The sequence below is a fragment of the Sinocyclocheilus rhinocerous genome, unplaced genomic scaffold, assembly GCF_001515625.1.
Source record: "Sinocyclocheilus rhinocerous isolate Xijiao unplaced genomic scaffold, SAMN03320098_v1.1 scaffold28, whole genome shotgun sequence".
In the NCBI taxonomy this organism is placed as follows: domain Eukaryota; kingdom Metazoa; phylum Chordata; class Actinopteri; order Cypriniformes; family Cyprinidae; genus Sinocyclocheilus; species Sinocyclocheilus rhinocerous.
In genome coordinates this window covers 632,915-658,573 of record NW_015652416.1, presented here as the reverse complement: position 1 = coordinate 658,573, position 25,659 = coordinate 632,915, and the positions used below count along the sequence as shown (strand labels likewise).

General features: G+C 34.0%; 1 protein-coding gene across 4 annotated transcripts; it reads left to right on the top strand.

Annotated features, from left to right (window-relative positions):
• Positions 1-629: 629 nt before the first annotated feature.
• Positions 630-24,908, top strand: LOC107714976 (ankyrin repeat domain-containing protein SOWAHB-like). 4 transcript variants are annotated; one of them, XM_016520981.1, is made up of 10 exons: positions 630-869; positions 7,152-7,213; positions 7,968-8,207; positions 11,316-11,414; positions 14,095-14,148; positions 15,133-15,234; positions 15,394-15,413; positions 23,441-23,527; positions 23,629-23,631; positions 24,837-24,908. In XM_016520981.1, the coding sequence occupies exons 1-8, from the start codon at positions 746-748 to the stop codon at positions 23,481-23,483; spliced, it is 744 nt and encodes a 247-aa protein (XP_016376467.1). In that variant the 5' UTR covers positions 630-745; the 3' UTR covers positions 23,484-23,527; positions 23,629-23,631; positions 24,837-24,908. The 4 variants fall into 4 exon arrangements, with proteins under 4 accessions (XP_016376467.1, XP_016376464.1, XP_016376466.1 ...); XM_016520978.1 differs by having other exon boundaries at positions 11,313-11,414; XM_016520980.1 differs by lacking the exon at positions 24,837-24,908 and adding an exon at positions 23,884-23,919 and having other exon boundaries at positions 11,313-11,414.
• Positions 24,909-25,659: the final 751 nt, after the last annotated feature.

Genomic DNA, 25,659 nt, shown 5'->3' with positions numbered 1-25,659 from the left:
GCCCAACTTTACAGCAGAAAAAGACATGTTTACAGCCTGGTTCAAAAAATGATTTAAATTGCTTATTTCTCTGGATTTAAACATTCTTCGAAACATTTGGGATGATGTAAGTACACAAGTCAGCAAAATATATAACACTGTTCTAGTGGTTTTTGGATATTTTAATAAAAAAATCTGACATATTGTGCCTTTAAGTTGGTTATGTTCATATTATGTATAGCATATTACATTATGTATTTTAACAGTGTTGTTCAATACAATCATGTAATTTCTTGGTTTTGATATTTTATTTGAGCAAATTATTATTGCCTCATCATTAGTTTATATATAAATAGTCATACTAAGGCCTGTATTTTGTTTATATTTCATAGATATTTTAATAAAATGTATTAATGTGTACTGTTCCTATGTTCCTAAATACTTTTGTCTGTATTTAAAATCACATAGTGTTTATTTAGTGTATAAAGAGTGTTTATAGAGATGGTTCTGTCATTATAAGATGCAAATGAAGTTATTTATCCTTTATTCATTCTCTTTTAGTCTTCAGAGCACAAAGGGTTAACTGTAGGAGGTTCTGTTTGCAGATAAGGGTGGAGGGAACTTGGCAAGTCAGTGTACACTTTTCTTCTTCAGTAATTAGCTTGGCTTCCAGCAAAGCCATGCTTCAGCATCTTGGAGAAGAACATATCACGACTACATCACATCTGTTGTAAAATTACATTTTGTTTTCAGTTCCCTGACAGAGATGGGCGAGATCAGTGAAGCGTCCTTACTGGAATACATCTGTTCCTCTGGAGGAAAAGTCAAAAATTCAGATCTGTCCAAAACATATAAGCATTTTATAAACCATAGCGATTTGCAGCTACGTGGTGAGTAAATGAGAATATGACATTTTTCACATTCGCGTTCGCTTTACAGCCTTGTCTTCACTGCAAGCGCGACGCAAAGCGCGCTCACACACACCAGATGCTTTCGTATTTTTGCGTTTAGAAACACTAGCTTAACTAAATGAAACAGAACGTGTGGGGTCTCGAGACTCGTTTTGGTAAATTACTTTAATGAAATACATTGTTAATTTGACACGCAAACGCAACGCTCGAGACGCAACGCAACTGACGCACGTGTAGACCTAGGGTTAAAAACTGCTCTAGAATAGACCTTTTAATTTTGTCGAGTTGCTAGCAGCGTTAATGAGGTGTTTTTGGGAGCACATTCTGTCATTTTGAACTCTGAAATAAGATTTAAAAACTCGCTTCGCTTTAGGAATGGCATTTAGTTTCTTAAAAAACCTCTAAAGTAACTGGCAAACATCTGCTTTAGATTAAAAAGCTACCAACAGATGGAATTACACATGGAATTCTGTCATTTCCTTTGCTCCTTCAGGAAGGGCCTCCACATTCCCAAACCATGACAGTTGAGTTCTAAATACAATACTGTGTTGTTTACAGTTTGATTCATATTCCAGTATTAATCAAAATACGGTCAGATTGAATTATGTAACACACTAAACTGACTGCCATAATAACCAGAGTAAAGCTGATATTCTAAATTCTATAAATCTGAATAATGGTAAATCTGAGTGATAGGCCTATTATATATAGACAGTTGTGAAAAGTTAAACTATTAAAGAAATACATAATTGGCACAAGGAAGAGACTCTTTTCTTTGCTTTAATCAGAATATGACCACATTCTGATTGATATTGGAATATTCCTGTGCAAGTTATCACTTTCAGTGTCTTATTTTGATAAATGCTGAATTGTTCATGTTGACAAATGCTTATCTGCTTTTGCTTTTCTGATGGCCTAAATGAATAAGTTGTTGTTTTACACTGACCAGACTAGTGGTTGAGCTGATCAGTTGTCCAATATTTGATCATTGTTAGATTATTTGCACCTGATTAGCGCTCAATTTCAACATCTTTGCCAATTAATGACCCAATTTATATTCGTATTACGTTCTCAATTTGGCTTAAAATCCCATTTTATAGATATCAGCATCTGCCACTGAAAACAAATATTGTTTGAACGCTAGTGTTTTGTTTATGAACATTAAATATTAATGTAAAAATGGCATAGCGTGCCGGCAAAGAAGGCTGCAGCAAAGTGGGCCAAATAAAAAAACATGATGTTCTCATAAGCCATTTAAATTGTAATTACATTAGACGATGTTGCATTTAATCTTACATGTGTCAAACATAAATTTATGAAACAATTATCTGTAATGGCTTATAATGCCTCGTCCAGCTGTGCCGGTACAGTTGTGTACAGAGGTTTCAAAATCTGCCTTCATCTGGTACCATCTGACATAGCTTACCAATTATCATAATTATTCTTGATTACCGCAGCAGCCTGCATGACATGCTCTTATTCTGGAGTTATAATGATTCCAGTCCTTTTTAGGACGGTGGTTTTGATGGGTTCTCGGGCAGTTGCTATATTCTGTGTGGGAACAGAGTCCTCATGTAGTTGGCAAGCATAGACTAATAAATTTGCTCCGAAATCTAAACTGTGTGCCTCTCAGCACCATGACAGGATTTCTGCGGGCTGCAACTGTTGAATGTTGACTTCCCTTAAGGTTTCCTGTTGTTGTGGATGCTGTGTTGCAATGTCATCCCTGTCTTTTCCCCTGGCAGGAAAACGGAAAGGCTGTGTAGGGTACATTCTCTATTTAAAGATCCTAGTCCTGATATATTTTGGCTGTTTGGCACAGTCCAGTTTAAGTGGTTCTCATTTTTAACCATTAATATATCACAATATGTAAATGTGATTTTTTTTTTTTTAAGTTAACAGTAACAGCATCCCCAGTCTACTTTTAAGTATGTTTGTTGACATAAAGAGTAAAATATTTCATAAACAAATGGGATTCTGGGAAATCATTTTTGTATGTTTATTTTTATTGTATTGTTATATGTAAATTACATTTAATTAATTCCTGTTCATCAGCAATAAAACCATTAGTTCATAAAGTCATCAATTATTAAAAAATGCCTGCTTGTTATATAAAAATATAATAAAATATATCAATACTATTAGAGCAAAACAGTGTAAACAAATGTAAAAAAAAAAAGATTAGACTAAATGTTTTTAAAATAAAATATTTGATTTTAATAAATTAAATTTGACTAAATAAAATATATATTTAAAATAAAATATTTGATTAAAAAAATAAAAATGTAAATAAATAATACATCGAACAATAAAGTACTACTGTGAGTAGGGTAAAATGCAATAATGATATTTAACAAACAACATTTTCCAAATATTCTAAACATTTATAATTTTTTTTCTTCACAAAAACAGTGAAAGAAATGTTGAAATAAGCAAATAATAAAACTAAATAAATAAATGTAATAATATAATGGAACAAAAACAAAATATTTTCCAGATATTTTAAACATTTATAACATTTCTTTTTTCACAATATATTGATTTAAGTCTTATGGTGCCTTGGGTGAGAGTGAATAAATTTAGGGGTCAATGGCAAAAAAAGAATAGCCCGGATTTAGACTATGCTATGCAAAAAAATATGTGTTATAACTCACCTCTCCAAGATACCTTGAAGGACCTATCTGAGAGGTAAGACTCAAACCACTGGCGTGCGGTTCCTGAGATGCCATTTTCCAATAGGGTTGACAGGAGAATCTGGTGGTTCACTGTATCAAAAGCAGCAGACAGATCCAGCAAAATATATAAAATAAATATATATATATGTATATGTATGTTCATTTGAAAGATGAATACTTCAGAATAAGTTTACATGATGACCTTCAACAAAGTGACTCACAGTCTAGCATTGAATGTGTCTGTTGCCGTGGCAACAAAATAACTATTCCACAGAAAATATAGCCAGGATCGAGTAAAACAGCTTCTGCAAACAGAAGCCTTTGTGTGATATAAAAAGTAAACAGGACCATGTAGAGTTACAACTTGAGCAGCGGTTTTCAAACTGGGTTGTGAATCACCGCAGAAGGGAAGTATGCGGTTCGGGCAAAATGCAAGAACGATACCGTCATGCCATGTCAGAAATATGAAACGTGTATGTTCTCAAATTCAGTTCATGGGGTTCATATCTTGTGTTTACATATTTCTGGCATGACACATTACAGCAGCGTTTCCTGAACTCCCGCTCCTCATGGTCTGGTGAGCATGTAAAAACAAACAATAACCACCTGTGTAGTCCGATTCATGAACAAATGACTCGTATGAGTCGGTTCTTTTAATGACTCGTTCTGACGACTGGCAGTTACTCGTTTGAATCAATCTTATGAATCTTTTACTTAATGAACTCTGTCAGAGCGGCTACTGAATAATGACTCACTTTCTGAACTGCAAGTTCCATTTCAAAGCTCATTATATCACTATATACATAATGTTGATCAGCAATATCATCTTTAGTTCATTATCGATAAATAAGTATCGCTTTTTTTTTAAACAAATTTTGTTGTATGCATTTGTCATTTTTATTTAATCTCTTTATTTTTAAAATGTGTATAGGTAGTATTTATAAAGTTTTAGCTTTTAGTTTTGGATCTGTTTTTAGTTGTTTTAATACTACAATTGATTGCTTCTGTTGTCCTCATTTGTAAGTCGCTTTGGATAAAAGCGTCTGATAAATGACTAAATAAATAAAATAAATAAGCTCATCAATTATTAAGAAACGCATATTTGACATAAAACTAGTTTATTATATGTCAGTATATTAGCACCACCTGTGTAGCCCGAATCATGAACAAATGAGTCAATTCCTTTAATGATTTGTTCACTCAACTTGAAGTTACCCGTTTGGATCAGTCTGGTGAATCTTTTACTGAATGAATGACATCAGAGCGTCTACTGAATCAGCATATGATTCACTTAATGAATGGCAAGTTCCATGTCAAAGCTCGCTATGTCACTCTGTTCATATTGTTCATCAGCAATAAAATTATTTGTTCATAATATCATCAATAAAAAAAAAGACTTGCAGTGAAAAAAAACTACATTTTTAGTGCTGTCAAACGATTAATCTTGATTAATCGCATCCAAAATCAAAGTTTTTGTTTACATAATATATGTATGTGTACTGTGTATATTTATTATGTATATATAAATACACACACGTGTACAGTATATATTTAGAAATGTTTTACATGTATATACATTTATATATTTATATTATATTTGATAGTATATACAAATATATTTAATCTATAAACATAACATATTTTTCTTAAATATATACATGCATGTGTTTGTATTTCTATATACATAATAAATATATACAGTATACACGCATATATTATGTAAAAAAAAAACACGTTTATTTTGGATGCGATTAATCGCGATTAATCGTTTGACAGCACTAATTATTATATATCAGTATATCAGCAGCATCACCTGTGTAGTCCGGTTCATGAACAAATGACTCTTAAGAGTTGGTTCTTTTAATGACTCGTTAATGACTTATTTGAATCAGTCTGGTGAATCTTTTATTGAATCTTTTAATGAACTCCATGAGAGCAGATACACACAACTCATGTCAAAGCTCATTACACCATAGGTGTTCTTACTTGTTGTGCAATTTTTGAAGAAGGAAAATATCTTCTTGGGATCTAAATAAAACTACAAAGCAGTGCTGGGGGCATCTGAGTGATGATGACCCATTGGGAATGGTTGTTGAAAAGGCATATGAGCACAGCAGTAATGATGGATTTGTTTGTGCAGCTCTCCTCCCTCTCTGTCATTTAATCATTTTCTATTCTTGTATAGTAATTCGAGCCAGTTTCTGGTTTCTCCCTGCTGCAGTCAGTCTGTGCTAAAGTGATGTTGCATAACATCACAAACTCCCACAGGCCAGGAATCAGAGTCCAGTGTTTGTGCCAAACGTTACACTGCTAATCTCTCCAGTCAAAAACATGCAGACAGAACAAATCAATCAATAAACAAGTGTTCAAGGTTTGTGTTCAATCACAAATCAGGAAATGTTGTTTTTAAAGAAGTAGTTCGCCCAAAAATGTACATGTGCTGAAAATGTACTCTCAGGCCATCCAAGATGTAGATGAGTTTATTTCACCGCAACAGATTTGAAGAAATTTTGTATTGCATCACTTGATCACTAATGGACCCTCTGCAGTGAATGGGTGCCGTCAGAATGAGAGTCCAAACAGCTGATAAAAACATCACAACAATCCACAAGTAATCCACACCACTCCAGTCCATAAATTAAAATCTTGTCAAGTGAAGATACGTGTTTGTAAGAAACAAATCCATCATTAAGCTGTGTTTTTAACATCAAACCTTTGCTTCCAGTTAGTCCTCTATCCATAATATTGCTTTCTCCAGTGAAGAAGTTGTCTGAAACAGGAGAGAAATATGCAGATCAAGCACCATTTGCAAGCAAAAACAGTCCAAAACAATTCTAAACAAATATGTCGGTGGATTTTAATGTGAGAGGACAACAAGAGATGGACTTTTTCACTGGAGGAAGCATCATTGATTATGGACTAGTATTTTGCCCAGAAGTGACAGTTTAAAGATAAAACACTGAAAATGTGGATTTATTTTTTTTACAAACATGCTGCTTTTTACTTCACAAGACGTAAATTTATTAACTGTAGTCATGTGGATTATTGTGATGTTTTTATCAGCTGTTTGGACTCATTCTGACAGCACCCATTCACTGCAGAGGATCCATTGGTGAGCAAACAATGTAATACTAAATTTCTTCAAATCTGTTACGATGGGGAAAAAAAAAAACTCAACTACATCTTGGATGACCTGAGGATGAGTACATTTTCAGAAAATTTTCATTTTTGGGTGAACTGTTCCTTTAAAGCTATGCTAATTCTGTCATCTTTTACTCACCCTCATCACCATCCGATCCTGTGTGACTTTCTTTTTTCAGGGGAACACAAAAGAAAAAAAGTGTAATTACAAAATGTAACTGATTTTGTGTTTCACAGAAGAAAGCCGTACAGGTTTTAATTCTAGCCTCTGGCATCCTTTGGGTTTTCTTCTGATGCTGAGTTTAGATTTACAAAGGAAAGAACGAATGCAAGGTCATATTGTACAAGTAACCTTTCTCCTAAGATAAATTTGGAAAACATGCTGGGGAAAAATATTTGCAAGCACATACTTATGACACTTTAATCTCTTTTTTTTCCCCTCTAGCCAAATACAGAGAAGAGTTCAAACTCATCATTGATCGAATTGCGGTGGTGAAATCGGAGCATGTGAGTACATGTGTTGTTTAATGTGTTAAACTAATCAACTCCTCCCTCAGTCTGATTATATTATCATTAGAGCATTTTTGCATGTGTAATACGATCACATTTTATTCCCTGTCCCTGAAGAATAGTCGCAGAGGACTCTATTCCCACAGTGATTCATTATTTACTCTGTGACTGGGATAAGCTTCACTTTCTCACATTAATGCTATACACCACACCCTTATGATCTTGGATCATTGTCCCACATGTGTACTTTCCCTCGGATGAGATCACTTTCAGTCTGTTCTGAACTGTAATCCATTGTTTTCCGGCCATACACTACCATTCATAAGTTTGGGGTCAGACTTTTAAGGTTTTTGAAGGGTATCTCATATACTCCCAAAGAGAGCATTTATTTGATCAAAAGTACAGTGAAATAATATTACAATTTCAAATAACTGTTTTCTATTTGAATATTTTTAGATGTAATTTATTCCTGTGATGCAAAGCTGAATTTTCAGCATCATTACTCCAGTCTTCTGTTTATTTAGATAGAAATAGAAATCTTTCTTACGTATCTTTAGTCACTTTTGATCAAATCTATGCTAAATAAAAGTATTAATTTCTTTAAGAAAAAAAACCCATTTATGTTTAAATAATTGTGTTAAAGTGTTAACCAAAAAATATATATGTAGTCATTATTGATACACAAAGTCATATTTTTTCTTTATTTTTTTCAAATAACAGAATGAAGGTAATGGTTCCTTTTTCATTTCAGGGAGAGAAATATCTCGTCCTCAAGAAGAAGTATAGACAGCAAATGCAAGAGCGAGAGTCTGGCGCTGGAAAGAGAGGAGAATCAATCAAGCCGGTTCATCCGAACCCACAAAATGATCTCCGGGTCTCCAATCCAGTGCAGAACCTTAACCCAACAGCTCAGAAACCAGCACTGGTGGCCTGGTGCTCAGGACCCATGATTACAGTCACAGAGGCACCAGAACCGACTCGTACAGATGTTGTGAGTGATTATTGATCATAATAGTTCTGTTTTACTCATTGTAGATCAGTATTAAAGGAATAGTTCACCCAAAAATGAAAATTCGCTGACAACTTCAGGTTGTGAGTTTGTTTCTTCATCAGAACACATTTGGAGAAATTTAGAATAACATCACTTGCTCACCAATGGATGCTCTGCAGTGAATGGGTGCCGTCAGAATGAGAGTCCAAACAGCTGATAAAAACATCACAATAATCCACAAGCAATCCACACCACTCCAGTCCATCAATTAACGTCTTATGAAGCATGTTTGTAAAAAAAAAACATAGTTAAGACACTTTTAACATCAAACTGTAAATATGAGTCCTCTATCCAGTCATCTCGTCTGAATCAGGAGAGAAATATGCACAGAGCAAGCACCGTTTACAAGTGAAAACAGTCCAAAACTGTTATAAACAAATATGTCGGTGGATTTTGATGTGAGAGAACAACAGGGGATGGGCTTTTGCATTGTTAAGCGTTATTATGGATTATGGACTTGGCAAGAAGCAACGGTTTAAAGTTAAAATGCCTTACTGATGGATTTGTTTCTTACAAACACACAGCTTTTTACTTCACAAGACGTTAATTGATGGACTGGAGTGGTGTGGATTACTTGTGATGTTTTTGTCAGTGGTCTCATTCTGACGGCACCCATTCACTGTAAGTTCATTTTTCATTTTTGGGTGAACTGTTTCTTTAAGAGGAGTAAACATCAAGTAAAACCTCTCTTATAGCTCAGTGACCACTTTTGTCACATCCGTGTTATCATACATGACACATCATGGCATCTTATGATTTTACTAAAAAAAAACATAAAGAAGAAGAAGAAACAAGAACTAAAGAGGAATCTGGATGAGTGATTTAACCACAGTATTTCATCAGTGTTCTGCGATGTGACGTTATTCCATTAAACATAGTATTTAAAGCTCCGCTTGAATGTAAGGCGTTATTGTTTAAGTATTTGTTATAGTCTCAGTTAGACTAGCTAGCATGACATGTTCACATCAACTAAAGTAGTGTAAAACTCTTGTGAAATTCAGGTCTCTATTAATCATTTTCTTGGATATCATTCAGAATCCGGTGTTTTTCCTTAGACTGTTTGCTAAAGCTTTTCTAGTCTGGATTAAAGAAGCAGCTGGTGATAAGAGAAAGCTTGTCAAAAGCAGATAACATAGTGTTTCAGTTGCCTTATCTTTAGCTGTAGGATTTCAGCTGTTAAAAGCGTTATTTTGAAGCACATATTGAGACTTCCGGCAAGGTAGAGTATAGTGGGCATGTAAAATTTCATTTTTGGAATGATTAATTGCTATTTTTTGCTTGGTTTTAAGATAATCTTCACTTATCTATGATGCCTGGAAGCATCTTTGGATAATTTAACCCTGTGTGGTTTGCATCTCTGTGTGGCAGCCTTGACAAAAACCTCATTTACAAGAGCATTGAATATGTAGGTTAAAGGGGTCATATGATGCGATTTCAAGTTTTCCTTTCTCTTTGGAGTGTTACAAGCTCTTGGTGCATAATGAAGATCTGTAAAGTTGCAAAGACTAAAGTCTCAAATCCAAAGAGATATTCTTTATAAAAGTTAAGAGTCAACCACGCCTACCTAAAACGCCTCGTTCTAACACGCCCCCACATATCTACCTCACTATGTGGAAATATTAGCATAATGCCGCCCAAATGTGCACGTAAAGAAAGAAGGCGTGGTTTCAGGAACAGCAGTGTTGATGCAGCCATGTCAGGGAGACACTGTGTGTTTCAGTGCGAAAGCAAAAGCACTTTATTTGGCCTTCCGGAACTAGATGCAATTAGGAATCATTGGTTAAGATTTCTTTACACCAAATACACAAAATAATGATCTTTAAACAAGCATCATATGACCCCTTTAAAGTTGCCACACAACTGTCACAGCACAACATTCACATTACTATTATTGGTAAACACAGCTATTAATGCAAATCTGTGATGATCTTATGATTTTAATGTGAAAAAGTGGTTTATCTCTCTAAAAGAGAGTTATGTCCTCATTATTGGAATTTGTGAGCTGATGATAGGGATTATTATAGTTAAAACGAAATAAAATATAAATATTTGATAGAAATATTGCCTCTCTGCAACTTCAAGTTGAAGTACTAAAAGTATCTAACTGGGGGGGAAAATAAAAAAAATTTATTAAACCAAAATACTAATATTCTTAAAAAAATAAATAAAAATGGAAAAAAAAAATGAAAACTGAAAATCTAAAAACAAGTTTAATTTAAAATGTAAATGAAAACAAATTTAATGTGGAAAAAGTGGTATAATACTCTATAAAGGTAAACATCATAAGCATATCCATTATGCGTTCATATTATGAGAATTTTGAATTTTGTTATTAAAGTTAAAAAAGTAAAATGATTGAAAATGTTAATTTATTCAATTAATAACATTAACATTTATACAGATAATGTATTTTGTGTGTATATATATATATATATATATATGTGTGTGTGTGTGTATATATATATGTATGTTCAAAGAAAATTTCAAATTGAAATTTGAAATGTTGCCTTGGCAACTAACCGAAATAAGTTGAAGCACTAAAACTACTAACTACTACTACAAAAAAAATAAAATTAAACAAAAACAGACAAAATAAATTTAAATCAAATTTGTATTGAATGTATAATTCAGGTTTATATTAATATAAACATTGATAGTAGATTCTGCTAAAAAACACTGGTTAATGAGTCGCAGTTTTCACTCACACATGGAGCGCATCAGCGCATGCAGTTCAACACACAATAGTGTGAATTTCCTGTCAGCGCTTATTTCAGTCACTTTGAAATTGTGTCTAGAAAACTGTTAAACAGACATAGGCTACTATATGAAAGCATGAAAGTAGCTGCATTTATTTCTGAGCAATGAAACACCATCTTCCTATAGTTTGGTGTTCCTGATCTCAGTATGAGGAGAAGTGAATGTCTTCCATTTATGTCTACTGAGAATGTGTTTGGCCTGTTGAGCTGGTATTCTTTCAGCAACAGCTGATTTGAGCACAGTGAAGTGATCTTAGGGAAGTGTAACTTCTGCTTTTCTTGTGATTAGCAGGCAGACAGCACCCTCTCACCGCCAGCAGCAGAGGAGAAACCAGAGGAGCTTTCAGCCTCAGACCGAGAAGATGAACTCGACAAGGATTCAGGGTCAAAGGTTAGAGTCAAGTAGCTTGAAAAAATATTATCTGTTTTTTAAAACTGATCACACGCTATTTAAGATGTTTCTGTTGCTCTGTCTGGAATGGAACTAACTTTAATGATTTAGAACAAGCTTCTCTTAGTTGTCATAAAAGCACTAGAACATAGAAGGGGCATTTCTGTATGTATTATTTACACACTTTAAAAAAATATACACAAAAAATGCATTTCGTACAGACAATGGATTTAATATACCTTTTGTGATTTAACATTATTAAAATATTTTAATTAAAACTGATTTTGATGTTTCATCCTGGGCTTAAAGTAAATAGGAGGCTTTACCATCCAGAAAGAAAAATAATAATAATAATAATGAAGACATAATATATAATATTATAATCATAATCTCAATCATAATATTTATAAAATATTATTTTATTAATATTATATTCAATAATATAATATTTCATATTTAAAATTATAATTATAAATTGTAAAAAAAAAATAAAAAATAAAATTATAAAGTAATTTTAAAAAGTAAATTTACATTTAACCAGCTAATTAGATGCCAAGACCTATATATCTATAATCAAAAAGTACACAAAAAGGCCTGCACTCTAAAAAATATTATATTATGTATTTAAAAACAACAGGTGAAGCTGTTTTTTAAATAAAAAAGTGAAAAGTAAAAAAAAGAATTTATGCAAAATTAAAGTCGGTTTTGTCAGCATTCAAAAAGGCATTTTGTTTTCACGTCACATAAACAGGAAATGACATCACAAGGAGGCTCACTGTTGACCCTCATGACTGTCAAGCCTTTTTTAGTATTCAGATTTAAGTTTAGCTAAACACTGAGAATACTTCATGGTATTATTTAAAAGAAATGGTATTTCTTGAAAATCTGTTTGCAAAATTTTTGAAAATCATGATTAGCATAAGCAATCAATTTCTAAAAAAATTAGCACATGCATCTGATTTTTTTCCTCAATATTTTTTGTATTTTTTTTTTGTCATTTGTCATTGCTCTTATTTGTACATCCCTACTTATCATTCCCCCAAAAGCTGACACAATAATTCAGGAGCTCCTAAACAATCTTCTATGATATCTGTAATTCTAGGACTAACCAAAAGGTGGCGCCAGGTAAGTAGCTGGATTTTTGAAAGGCCTTATTTCAGCCAGGGGTGACAGCATGAAAGACGCATTCATTTACATTTGAATGAAGCTTTCTATTCCTGTGCAAAACAGCAACATGCTCCACCTCATTATAGAGAAAATGATCATCTGTACCCTGCGAACATTTGTATGCAGATTAACCTGAGATGCGGCTAGTTAAAGACCAATAACGTAATGTTAAAACATAAGATTTTGTTTGATTTTTATTTAATTTTTTTTATTTTAATTTCTTTTTATTGTATTTCTATATATTTTTTATTTTATTTAAGTACAACAAGTATTATAAGTAAATATTGAGTCTTATATTTTGCTCATAGAGCTTTAAAACATTAAGTGTTTTGTTTTGCATTAAAGCTTCCTTTTTCAACCGCAGCACTTGCAAACTGTGGAAAAGATTCACACTTGAAAGCTCTTCACGCCTGAAAGCTCTTTCCAAGAAGCGAGACGAAACTGACTAGTCCTTCATAGGAATTATTCATATGATGCATTGAAGCTGAAATCATCTGCATAAAATGTGATATTTTTAATATTCTACAATGCAGCGAATCTCTTTCATTGACGTATTCATTACTGCATTCCGGTTTCACTACTGTGATTATTTGTCACCAGCCTGGTTGATTTCCACATGGAAAAATAATCATCTTACATGCAATTATTCAGTCACTCACCCCGCTCCTTTCATTCTTCTTTCAAAAGGAAACATATCTGGCTTGGTTCCTATTCAAGCACAGGTAAACAAATATTGCACGCAGTTTTAGGAAAAGAGACCTTGTTAGTGTAGCCTATATGAAAGAGTGCAAGTGTTTTCCCACTGTCTCGGACACTCTACAGCTGTCCTGAAAACAATTAGCCATCACGTGCGCTGCAAAAATCACCCAAACGCTCCATTTTCCATCACATTAATCAGTCTGACTGACACTTCAGTACATTAAGAGAAATTGACCATTGCTTTGGCTCACAAAACTAGTGGCTTCTGGTAAAACGGCATCCGATTAAAAAAAAACAAAAGGCATAGTTTAGAGCAATTTGGTGCTCGTTAGAGCCAATCATTCACCTCTGGCGAGTTTTAAGTGGGTTTTTTATGGTTGTGTGACCTGTCAAGAGAGCAAATTGGAGGAATTATCCTTTGTTTTTACTGTTCTCCCATTTCCACAAGCAGATTTGTTGTGTTTTTGTTTCTGGTATTCAGTGTGAGTCTGTGTACTGATAAACAGAGCGGCATTATGGGTGTTTCCTGTATTTGCTGTGTTGACTGCGTCTTTGCTGGGGTCTGTTTATGTCCGTTTGTGTACTGATGACTTTGTGGACTGTTTGCGTTGTTTATTTGCTTGAGTTCGTTCATTCTTCATAGCGCCGGGTTCCCCTCCACTCATACCGCAACTACAGAACAGGAAGAGGAACCTGCCATGCGTGTCGCATTATTTGTGTTACGAACTGTACAGTTTCACACTGACTCCTCCAAGCTCCAGATGATACTGACAGGTGGTTTTGTGAGTCATATCATATCCTGTTTCTTTCCCAGAGTGAATCCGAGCAGGATGAGGATGGAGGCAGTTTGGGATCCACCGCTGTGGCTGTGAGTGTACATAACTGATCATAACACACATAATAAGAAACATTTATTATGGCAAATTTACAGAAAAAATACTTTTTGTTACTGTTGCTACAATAAAACTGTGGTTTATATACCACTGTCATAAAAAAAGCAATTAAACCACAGAAAGATTCCTAGACTTTTTGAAGGAGATGGCATATTAATGTATCATAATTTGACAGTAAAAACAGTTTGGTTAAAGATTTTGTGCCCTTAAATTAAGACATTTAAGCTCAGGTTACTCCAGGTGTCTCCCTTTAAGAAGTACTGTAAGTTTGGTAGGGTAAAATCATCCGGTAAATGATTATTTTCTTACTATTTGTTGATATAAAAAAAATAATAATAATAATTTGCCATGGTAAATGTTTGGGATTATGTGGAATTTCTGAAACAAACTTGTGTCATACTTGGCGGCTAAGACACTACTGTTCAAAAGTTTGGGATCAATAGGAAAAGAAAAAAAAAAGATATTTTTGTTCAGCAAGGACACATTAAATTTATAAAAAGTAACAGTAAAGACATTTATTAAAGTATCCTGAAAAAAAAAAACACTGTTTCTACAAAAAAATATTAAGCAGTGTAACTGTTTTTAGCATTGATAATATTAAGAAATGTTTGTTGAGCAGCAAATCAGAATATTAGAATGATTCCTGAAGGATCATGTGACACTGAAGACTGGAGTAATGATGCTGAAAATTCAGCTTTCATCACAGGAATTATTTACATTTTACAATATATAAAAATAGAGAACTGTTCTTTTAAATTGTGATATTTCACAAAAGTACTCTTTTACTGTGATTGATCAAATAAATGCAGCCTTGGTAAGAGACTTCCGTCAAAAACATTTTACAGACCCCAGACGTTTTAGTAGTAGTGTAATTGTAAGTGAGATACTGAATTAAAATTTTTGATTTCAGTGTAATATCACTATTGTAAAGTACTTTTCTTATTTGTTTCCGTCCCTAGCTTGATCCTCTTGAGAAAGAGTGGATCTTCTCTGCAGCAAGTGGCAAACTGTCTCACCTCACTCAGCTCCTGAAGCAAGACTCCTCCCTGGCCAATAAAAAGGTAGATATCATCAGTATATACTCGCATTAAGTGTCCTGTGTTGCATAATGTGTCCCTCTCCGCCGGAATACATGAATTTGAATGCATGCGTCTCATATCATAAGCTCAGTTTTAATAATTAATGTTTCTTGGTCTTTTCACATGCTCGGAACAAAATAGGACTTCACCTCAGTAAGTTTGCAACCGATCATACAACACTGCGCGTACAGTAAAAGCTACAGTATAAGTTTAGACATGTATGTCTGAATTAATGTTTTTCATGATATTAAAAACCTCAACATGAGATGGAAATTAATTTGTGAAATTTTCTAAATTTTAAATAATTTAAAGACAAAATAAATATTTTAAATTATACTATATTAATAAATTAACTAAAATAAATTGTTAATAAACTAATTACAATTACATTAATACATTATATTATTAAATTAGTTAAAATAAATTAATCAAAATTCAATCAATCATTATAAAATATTAAAAATATATATTTTTTTAGTTCCTTGAATACTGTTTAAAAAGTAGGATGAAGCTTGCAACATTGATTGAGTGACTAAATCACTAAACAATAACCTTCCACTTTGTGATATTTGATAGTTTTATTGACTTCACTGATCTTCTGAAATGTCAAATGTAAAAAATTTTAATATTAAAGGAGCGGATGTTTCCAAACTTGACTGGTGATACAGTATACACAAAACCCCTAAAAGTCTTGAATAACAATTTACACTTGCTATAATTTTGTCATTGTAATTTTGTTCATTAATGGATTTCTCTCTCTCTCTCACTCACTCACTCACACACACACACACACACACACTCTCACTCTCTCTCTCTCTCTCTTATATCTCCTGGATTTGACTTCCAAAAGGGGGTGAGTTAAAATTTTTGTCTTTTTCATTGTTGGGGAAACTGTTTAAAAACGGTGTCGAGATCGCGACTTTTGCTTGGCTGTAAAGCTGCATTCTCACTCAACAGCAATGTAGTATTTTATCACACGTTGGAAAAGCTAGTTACTAGAAAAGCTAAAAAAAAATTTTTGTTAGTTCCTCATAAAAAACTTTTTTTTAAGCATTGTTATGTTTCAGGTGATTAGTACTGATTATTGTAAATGTTTGCCGGCGTGGTGAGAATCTCGTCAGCGACGTAAATGACGTTAGAGTTCTGGACCGCCGATTCCCTGTGGCTCCTCGCAAGGTTACTGACTTTCCACAGTTTCCACACTCGTACCCAGGTGCAACACAGACCAAAGAGCAAAGCTCAACCCCGATCATGCATTTCAAAGGCTTATTTTCAGAAGGATTATGAAAGATAGCTTTTTAGCTCCTTCACCCCCCAAAAACAAGCTAAAATCCTTTTATTTGTCCCCCCTGTGCGCTTAAGAGCTTTGAGCCGGAGTTTGTGGTCCCTGCCTGGGCCGGAGTTCTCACACTGTCCCGTGTCGGACCACCTTCTAAGAACCTCTAAGCCCTTCGCCTTCCCTGTGCAGACAAGATACAACGGCGGCCATTGAAGTGCGGGAGAGATTAGGCCTCACCTCAAAGACTTCAACCACTTAAAGATAATCTGAAAGTAATAGAGCAGGCTGGGATTAATTGCTCAATTTCGAAAAATTTACCCTTATGACTGGTTTTGTGGTCCAGGGTCACATATGTTCTATGAACTCAAAATTAATGTTTTCAATTGTAGATCATTATTCAGTCAGCTTGCATTTGAAATTAATGTAAGTATTAGTGGTGTAGAATTGTCTTAGTTTATCTAACTTGTGTATCAATTTGTTGAGCAATCTAAAAATACAGATAAATATGAAAATATAGAATAATAGTTACTTCTATACACCAAAGAAAGTTGTGTATATGTGCTGAAATGGAAAAAATCTTACGGAAAAGAATCACTCTAATGGTGACTTGAAACATACATTTAATGACAAAATACTATCAAAAACACTACATAGAGCTAAAACATCTGATATTTCTGAATAACAAATATTTGTTGTTATAACTCCATGTGCTTTGACTAAAAATAAAAATTATTCAAGTGAATAAAACTAAATTAACAAAAAATGGACTTTAATATTATATGTAATGTCAGCTTTTCCAACCTTTAAAGTAGAGTTTGTCTGACAAAACAAAAGTTGGATCCTTAAGGATGCTCATTTTTTGCTGTCCTGGATCTTTTCTGCCACTTCTATTGTTTAAGTCTTAAGTTTAAGTAGTTAAGCTTCGCCTTTAGCCCTCTCAGTCGCTAAAGTTACACATCACCCTGATCCCGTAACTCGACACGATCTCTGTTTTCCTTTCACACGTTGGAAGCTCCTTTGGGGGAAAATTCCAATTGAAGCTCTCACAGTGAAGCCCATAAATAAACAGTCACGATCTCAGATGCAACGTAAACACTCTTTGCTTTGAGCCACTCGAGCAGGACCGCTCGCTTTCTGGCCGCAAACGAGATAAAGGCCCTGATGCACTTCAAGTGAAATCAAAGATTAACAGGGTGTGACGTCATTTTGAACAAAATCGGACCAAATCAGCATTTTTTTGGAGTCCCACACATAACGTGGATACACTCTAAAAAATGCTGGGTTAAATACAACCCAGCGATTGGGTTGTTTTGACCCAGCAGTTGGGTTACTTAACCAGAAGGTTAGGTTAAACATTTAACCCAACTGTTGGTTGAAAACAACCCAATCGCTGGGTTTGTCCAAATTTTACCCAGTGCTGGGTTGTATTTAACCCAGCATTTTTAAGGGTGTATTAAGAATTTGTTCCCTTGTTTTAGTAAACTCTGGCCATGTTGTTCTAATTCATCACCTTGATTTGAATGAATTAAAACTAGGGAACGGATTAGTTCAACATGGCCATTATTTGCTAACAGGGTTTCTGTGGGTCTTAATTCACCCTTCCACAAAATTAAGGCCTAAAAGGTCTTAAATCAGAGTGGAAAATATTACATTCATAGTCATGGCATGTTGCATACCCTGCAAAAAAATGATATTTTGCACAGTATTTTTGTTTTGTTTTCCAATACAAACATCTAAACATCTTGTTTTCTGAGAAATTAAACAAAATTATGTGAGTTTATACTTAAAACAAGAACAAATATCTGTCAGTGAGGAATGAAAACTTGTTTTCACTTTTAAGTTGAATTTTCTGGGCCCATAGACAGATCTTATTTTAATCAAACTCTTTTTTGGTCTTTTTGGTTCTCAAGTAAATGTATTTTGATTTAGGAATCTTTAGGCGTTTGCATTTGAAAACAAGAATACAGATGAAGAACCCCCCCCCACACACTGTGTTTAGAAGGCAATAAATAAATAGTATTTATTAATAAATAAATATTTATTTATTTAATAAAATGAATTAAAAGGTTATTGAGATCTGTTGGAAGTTGTTGTTTTTTTTCAAACTTTGAAGCATTAATAAAAGACATTTACATTTAGAAAACATATTGACGTATTGTGTTCCATTAAATTTATTCCTTTAAATGTTCTTTACCTGGTCGTAAAAAGTCTAACATTTAAAGGCAGGTTATGTGATTTTTCAAAAATGGGTAGAGGCGTGTTTGTTTTGGTGATTTCAAATATCAACATTGGCTACCAGAAATCACTTACTCTGCCTTTAACGTCATAAAACCTGCCAACTCTAACTAAAATGAGGGAACATATTCTACAATATTGATGATAGACAATGGACCTTTTTTGCCCGTAAAAATCTGCTGAAATATTTCTAATATGGCCGTGCCTAAATACTGTTTGATACCATTATTCTCAGGTATTTTGGATTTCTTTTTACACCTACGCGAAGAATAAAACAAACTTTGCTGTACATCAGTAACCATCATCAGCTTCAGGTTCTTGCACAGCTATTCCAGAGTGGGAAAAAAAACTTTTTACAAAAATATGAAGCAGCGTTGTTAATAATAACAAACTGTCCTTGAGCAGCAAATCAGCATATTAGAATGATTTCTGAAACAAACTTTGCTGTACATCAGGTGTAAATGTAAATCCACCTGTGTGCTCATCTCTTTCTCCTTCTCTTCTTCTCCACCATGTCATCCTCTCCCGATGTATCCCGGACTTCCTCCTTCCTCCGCCCAGTTTGTGAGTACATCATTTGTCCATCGCTCTTCTTTAAAAGCCGCAGTGAATATGTCTCTATTGTGCCCCAGTGGTAGTCGTCACAAAGGTGCTATTTGGTTAGTGAGAGTTGAGGGTTCCCCGCCAGGCCAAAACAGGAACCTGAGGAACAAGGGTAGGAGACGTCACATCCTGTTGGCCGTCGTCCGTCTTGCCGAGCCTCCATGAGACCTGTCGCGCTGTCAGTCAAGCATGTGTGCCGGCCAATCCATCTCAAGGGTGCGACAGTTCAAACAATAGAGCGGCTGATAGGGAAACCAGACTTCATCTATCACAATATGTCCCACAGGCAGGACTGGAAACACCTACAGGAGACAGGACCCTCCCGTAGTACAGAACACATGCTTAAGAATACACAATAGTGGAGATATGGTGCGTATTGTGTACAGATGAAATAGTATGCAGTATGTGTACATAGATTTCTGACTGTAGTGCATTGTTGTCATGTGACTTTAGACAGTGAGTTGGGTCTAGTTATTGAAAAGTGTAATTTAGCATTTTTAATGACATTTTGTGTAAAAATGGGTTGAGTTACTAAAATCGTAGCTGTTAGATACTGCTTCAGGTTCTTACTTACATTCTTTTTTTTTTTTTTACAAAAATATGAAGCAGCGCAACTGTTTTAAACATTGATAATAATCAGAAATGTTTCTTGAGTAGCAAACCAGCATATTAGAATGATTTCTGAAGAATCATGTGACACTGAAGACTGGAGTAATGATGCTGAAAATTCAGCTTTGATCACAGGAATAAATTACATTTTAAAATATATTCAAATAGAAAACTGTTATTTTAAATGGTAATATTTCTAAACAATACTGTTTTTTTTTTTTTTTATGATCGAACAAATGCAGCCTTTGTTAAGCATAAATCACTTCTTTTAAAATCATTAACAAAATCTTACCAATACCAACATTTTGCACAGTAGCCACTAAAAGCATTTCAGTATGACAAATTGATGTCACATGACCTCAGTTTGTTTACTTCCAGAAGTTGTTTTATGTTTTTAGAGTAGTTTTGTGTAGAAATATCTTAAATCTAGGCAGTCCGAATTAGTATTTGACAAATTGGTGTAAAAATCAAAATATTATCAGCTGATATAGCATAGAGTAGTGATTACATTTTTTACTTTTGACACATTTATTTGGTATTTTTCACAATGCATTAAAATGAGTGAAACAGAAATTTAAAATTAAATAATGTAGATCAGAACTGTATTTAATTCTTTGCTACATATACATTTCTTTACAAAACAAAAAAATTCCATTCCATTCATTTTTTTTACTCTTTCAGTTTTGTGAAGAGTTTTGAGAGGTTTGGTTTAACTTTCGGGAAACAGAAAAATTAACTTAAATGGGATAGTTCACCCAAAAATGAAAATGACCTTGTGATTTACTAACTCTCAAGCTATCCTAGGTGTATACGACGTTCTTCTTTCAGACGAATACAATCAGAGATATATTTTAAAAAGTCCTGGCTCTTTCAAGCTTTATAATGGCAGTGAATGGGTGTTTCGGTTTGAAAGTCCAATAAAGTGCTTCCATCCATAATAAAAAGTGCTCCACACGGCTCCGGGGGGTTATTAAAGGCCTTCTGAAGCAAAGCGATGCATTTGTGAAAGAAAAATATCCGGTGAGAAAAACCAGTAAGAATATGCTAGTCTCTAGGGGTGTAACGGTACGTGTTTTCATACCGAACGGTTCACGGGGGAAATTCCAAATGGAAGTGATCATCCCTATGCCCTATCACTTCCATTTGGAATTTACCCCGTGAACCGTTCGGTACGAAAACACGTACTGTTACACCCCTACTAGTCTCACAAGATCCAAATTTTGTTTACAGCAAAGGAAAACCAGTCTCCTCTTGGTTTATATTGAAATCATCCAACATTTTTCTTTACAAATCCTCCTTTTGTACTTTTAATTAACCGGGTGTTTTATTTTGCTCTTTCCTCTGCGCTTCTGCATTCGTCACATTTTTCTTTCACAAATGCATCGGTTCGCTTCAAAAGGCATTTATCCGCTGTATGGAGCAGTTTTTATGATGGATGGATGCCCTTTATTGGGATCTAAACACCCATTCATTGCCATTATAAAGCTTGGAAGAGCCAGGACATTTTTTAAAAATATAACTCTGATTGTATTCGTCTGAAAGAAGAAAGTCCTATACACTTAGGATGGCTTGTAGGTGAGTAAATCATGGGGTAATTTTCATTTTTGGGTGAATTATACCTTTAAACAGTGTCAATTAAACTTTCCAGAAATAGAAAATTAAGCGTTAAATAATGTAGGTCAGAAATGCATTTTATTGAATTTGAGATGATAGTATTTAAAACATTTTTCCTCACCCGCATGACCCTTCTTGAAAGAAAAACATATCAAATGTGGAGAAAAGTTATTTGATCTTTTTTTTCTCCTCCACAATAACATTCACAGAAACTTAAGCACAGTACAAGCACATAAAGTGGCTGATTTTGATCCAGTGTCGTCTTGAAGAATCCACCTCACATCATCGTCCTGATAAAGGAGGTGTGTCGCTCAGGCTGAGGTCAATAGCTTCCCATCTTCTCCATTCGTTGTGTTTGAGAGCGCCGGGCGTTTGAAGCTCCAGCGTCCGTATGCATGTGTGCGGTGCGCGGCCCCTTCTCCTCCTGACAGGCCTTGTCAACAGCCTGATGCCTGGGTGGGTCCTCCATCAGAGGGTCATACCAACATCATCAATCTTGCACCCCGTGACAGGCCTGTGCTCCCCCTGCAGTGGGCACACTGGTTTGTTGTTTTGTAATTAGACCGCCATTAGATGGCAGGAAACCGTCCCCTCCACACCCTCTGTGCACAGCTGGGGCCCGCTGGAAGCCTATGGGACCCGCGGGCCACTCCACAGCGTGGCGTTAGGGGGGTGGGGATCTACCTAGTGGGAGAGAATGAACATGCGGAGTGTAAATGATGTATTACAAGATGAATCAGATGGCTTGACGATTGTGTACTAGCTCAAACAAGCTGACCAAGCAAGCAATATGAGAATTCAGATCGACTGTGCTGCCCAAATGTCTCAGACCACACTGAAAATCTGCTGTTTTTTGGATTTAGACAGACAATAACTTTTTTTAGGTTAGTTTTAGAATTTAGAAAAATGTTAAATGATTTAACCCATTTAATTAATTCTATGAAATTAATTTAATTAATTTTTAAAAATGGTTAAATAGACTTAAAAATGATTTTTAAAATGAAATTAAAACTATGAAATAACATGAATGCAAGTGTGAGAATTATGTAGTGACCAAAAATGTTAAACCAATCCTCTCAACCAATTTCGTTATGTGAAAAAATAAATGATAAAAAAATGAATGAATGAATGGATAGTCTAATAAATGTTTTTTTTAAATAAAGTCAAATAAATAAATATTTAAATAAAAATGCAGAATGTATGAAGAAATAATATTTGAAGGAGTACTTAAGATTCTGCACAATTTCTTGGTTAAATGTAGTAATAGTAAAAACATTTAAGAGTGAATGAATGAGTGAGGTAAAATAAAGTAAATATTAAAATAAAACAATATTAGTATTAGTAATATTTAGTATTCTGCACAATTTCTAGGTTAAATGTAATTAAAACATTTAAGGGTGAATTAATGAAAGAATGGATAAATAAAGTCAAAAAATGAATATTAGAATAAAATTATGATCAGAAATATTATTTGAGGATTGAATATTTAGTATTCTGCACAATTTCTAGGTCAAATGTAATGAATAAAAGCATTTAAAAATGAATATAAGAAATTGTGTAAAGAAAGTAAAATAATTAAATATTAAAATACATGTAAAAAATAAATAAATATTACAATAAAATAACCTTATAATGAAAAATACTATTTGAAGACTGAATATTTAGTATTCTGCACAATTTCTAGGTCAAACGTAAAAAAATAAAAGCATTTTAAAAATGAATAAAGGAAAGACATTGTACAGGAAGATGTTATTTAAATATGTTACATTTGATGTAAATGTGTTTATATATTATGCATATTTACATTTGTATATATTTAGTATTATAATGTTTCAATATCTCTCACAGACAGCGCTACACTGGGCTGCGAAACATGGTAAAGAAGACATGACCAATATGTTGGCAGAAGCAGGGGCTGACATCAATATAAAAGCAGTACGTGCCACTGCTTCATAAATCAATACCTTTTTAGCATACATGCCTAAACTGAAATGCATTTACTAATCATTGTGTTTTTGTCTTCTTTTCTCTCACAGCATGTAAGTACTGCTCACCTTACATTCACCCTTGCTGTGACAGCATGCCTGGGTTAATGTTTCTCACGTGTGTGCCAGGCTGCCAGAAAGTGTCCGTTTTTGAAATGTCCGCTTCTGACATAACTCCTGTGAAAGGGTATGCGGGTGCCCAGCTGTGCAAATGAAGCCAGGCGCTGTTTGAGAATGTCTGTTCATAAATCAAACTCTGTCATGTTAACAGCTTCCCTTAAACAATGTCTTCATGTATTCCAACAGCAGGCTCAGAGCAAAGCAATTTCACTGAATTACCAGGCAATTATGATTCTGTCATTAGATTTTGTTGCTGTAACCTCAGTTAATTTGTGTCCCGTCTTTCTCTCCCCCTCTTCTCTTCGTTCTGTCACTCTCTGGTTCTGTTGTGTTGTGTTTGTTATGATTGGGACATGGGCACTAGGAATTTTCCTTCACCCTGTCCATTTCCTTTTCATTTCTGTTTTGTGGTGAGATTGATCACTAGAGATATTTAAAATAGAAAACCTTTTCTGTTTGGGTGAATCTCACAGATAACATTTTCACCCCAAAATCAAAAGAAATTAAATAAAATTATATTTAGCAGTGGAGAAATTCACTAATTTTCAGTATTGTAATGTGTGAATTACTTTTGTGTTTATTTATTAATTTCATTCATTTTTGTCATTCTTCTTTAATATATATATATATATATATATATAAATGAAAATGTCACAGTGCAAAAATATAAAATATGTAAAATATTTGTAATATATGTAAAATATATTTTGTATTTAATTTTGTTTAATTGAATTTAATACCATATATTTATATTTATATATGTGTGTATTATGTACATATTACAGAAATGAAAATTATTAAATAGGCTTAAGTGTCATGAATATAATGTCACAGAGCAAAAAATCTGACAAATTTTACTTTATGTAAAATAGTTGTTAATGTAAAATATTGTTTGTATTAAATTGAATTAAATATTTTTGTTTAATTGAATTTAATACAAAATATGTATATATTTGTGTGTGTGTGTGTGTATTACAGCAGTGACAATTATTAAATAGGCTTAATTGTCATGAAAATAATGTCAATAGTGTGCAAAAACTCTAAAATATATTTTATACATAAAAACAAATATTACTACATGTAAAATATTTGTAAATGTAAAATATATTATGTATTTATTCAGTCTTTTGTTCTTACAGGGATACACACCGTTACACATCGCAGCACTGCACGGCCATCGACATATATTTGACCTGCTGGTCAGGACATACGGTAAGCATTCATACCTCAGAATGATTTGTTTTGCTTTGCTTTGCTTTGCTTTATTTTATTTGTTTATTTATTTATTTATTTTTATTTTTTATTTTTTATTATTTATTATTATTATTTTTATTTTATTTTTTTTATCTAAGCATGTAACTCAAATTACCAGAGCCAAAATAAACAAAATATCTTGAGATATTCCGAAATTAAATAAGACATAAATATAAAAGCAGTGACACTTGAGTTGCTTAATTTAATATCGCTGAAATATGAACATGTTCACAGGAGCGAAGGACAATCTGCGGGACTACAGCGGCCACTTAGCATATCATTACCTCAATTTACGGGAGACACAATTAGAAGACCATGAACTATGTGAGTCAATCTCCGTTCTCCTTTTTTTGTGCAAAAATGCAATGCAGCTGGGTGTTTGACGTGTGGCACATGTGGCACTGAGGATGTTTTCCACATTAACGCAGGCCAGGCATGTGGTTTCTCTGAATCTACGGGGTGCCTCGTGGATCAGTTTTGGACTGTTTGTCTTCACCCTATTTGTCCTTCCAGCATGTTATTTCATGCACAGTGTGGTCTTCTTAACACTGCTTCAATGTTTGTTCTCCAAGCTGAAGTCAGCGAGTGCCACAACCTGACCCAGGCCGGCGAGCGCAGGAACAGGAAGATCACCTCATTATTTCACTCCATGAAGAAGTGGGGTTCAGCGGAGGACCTGGCGCCCGTGCCGGAGGAGAGGACTGTTGC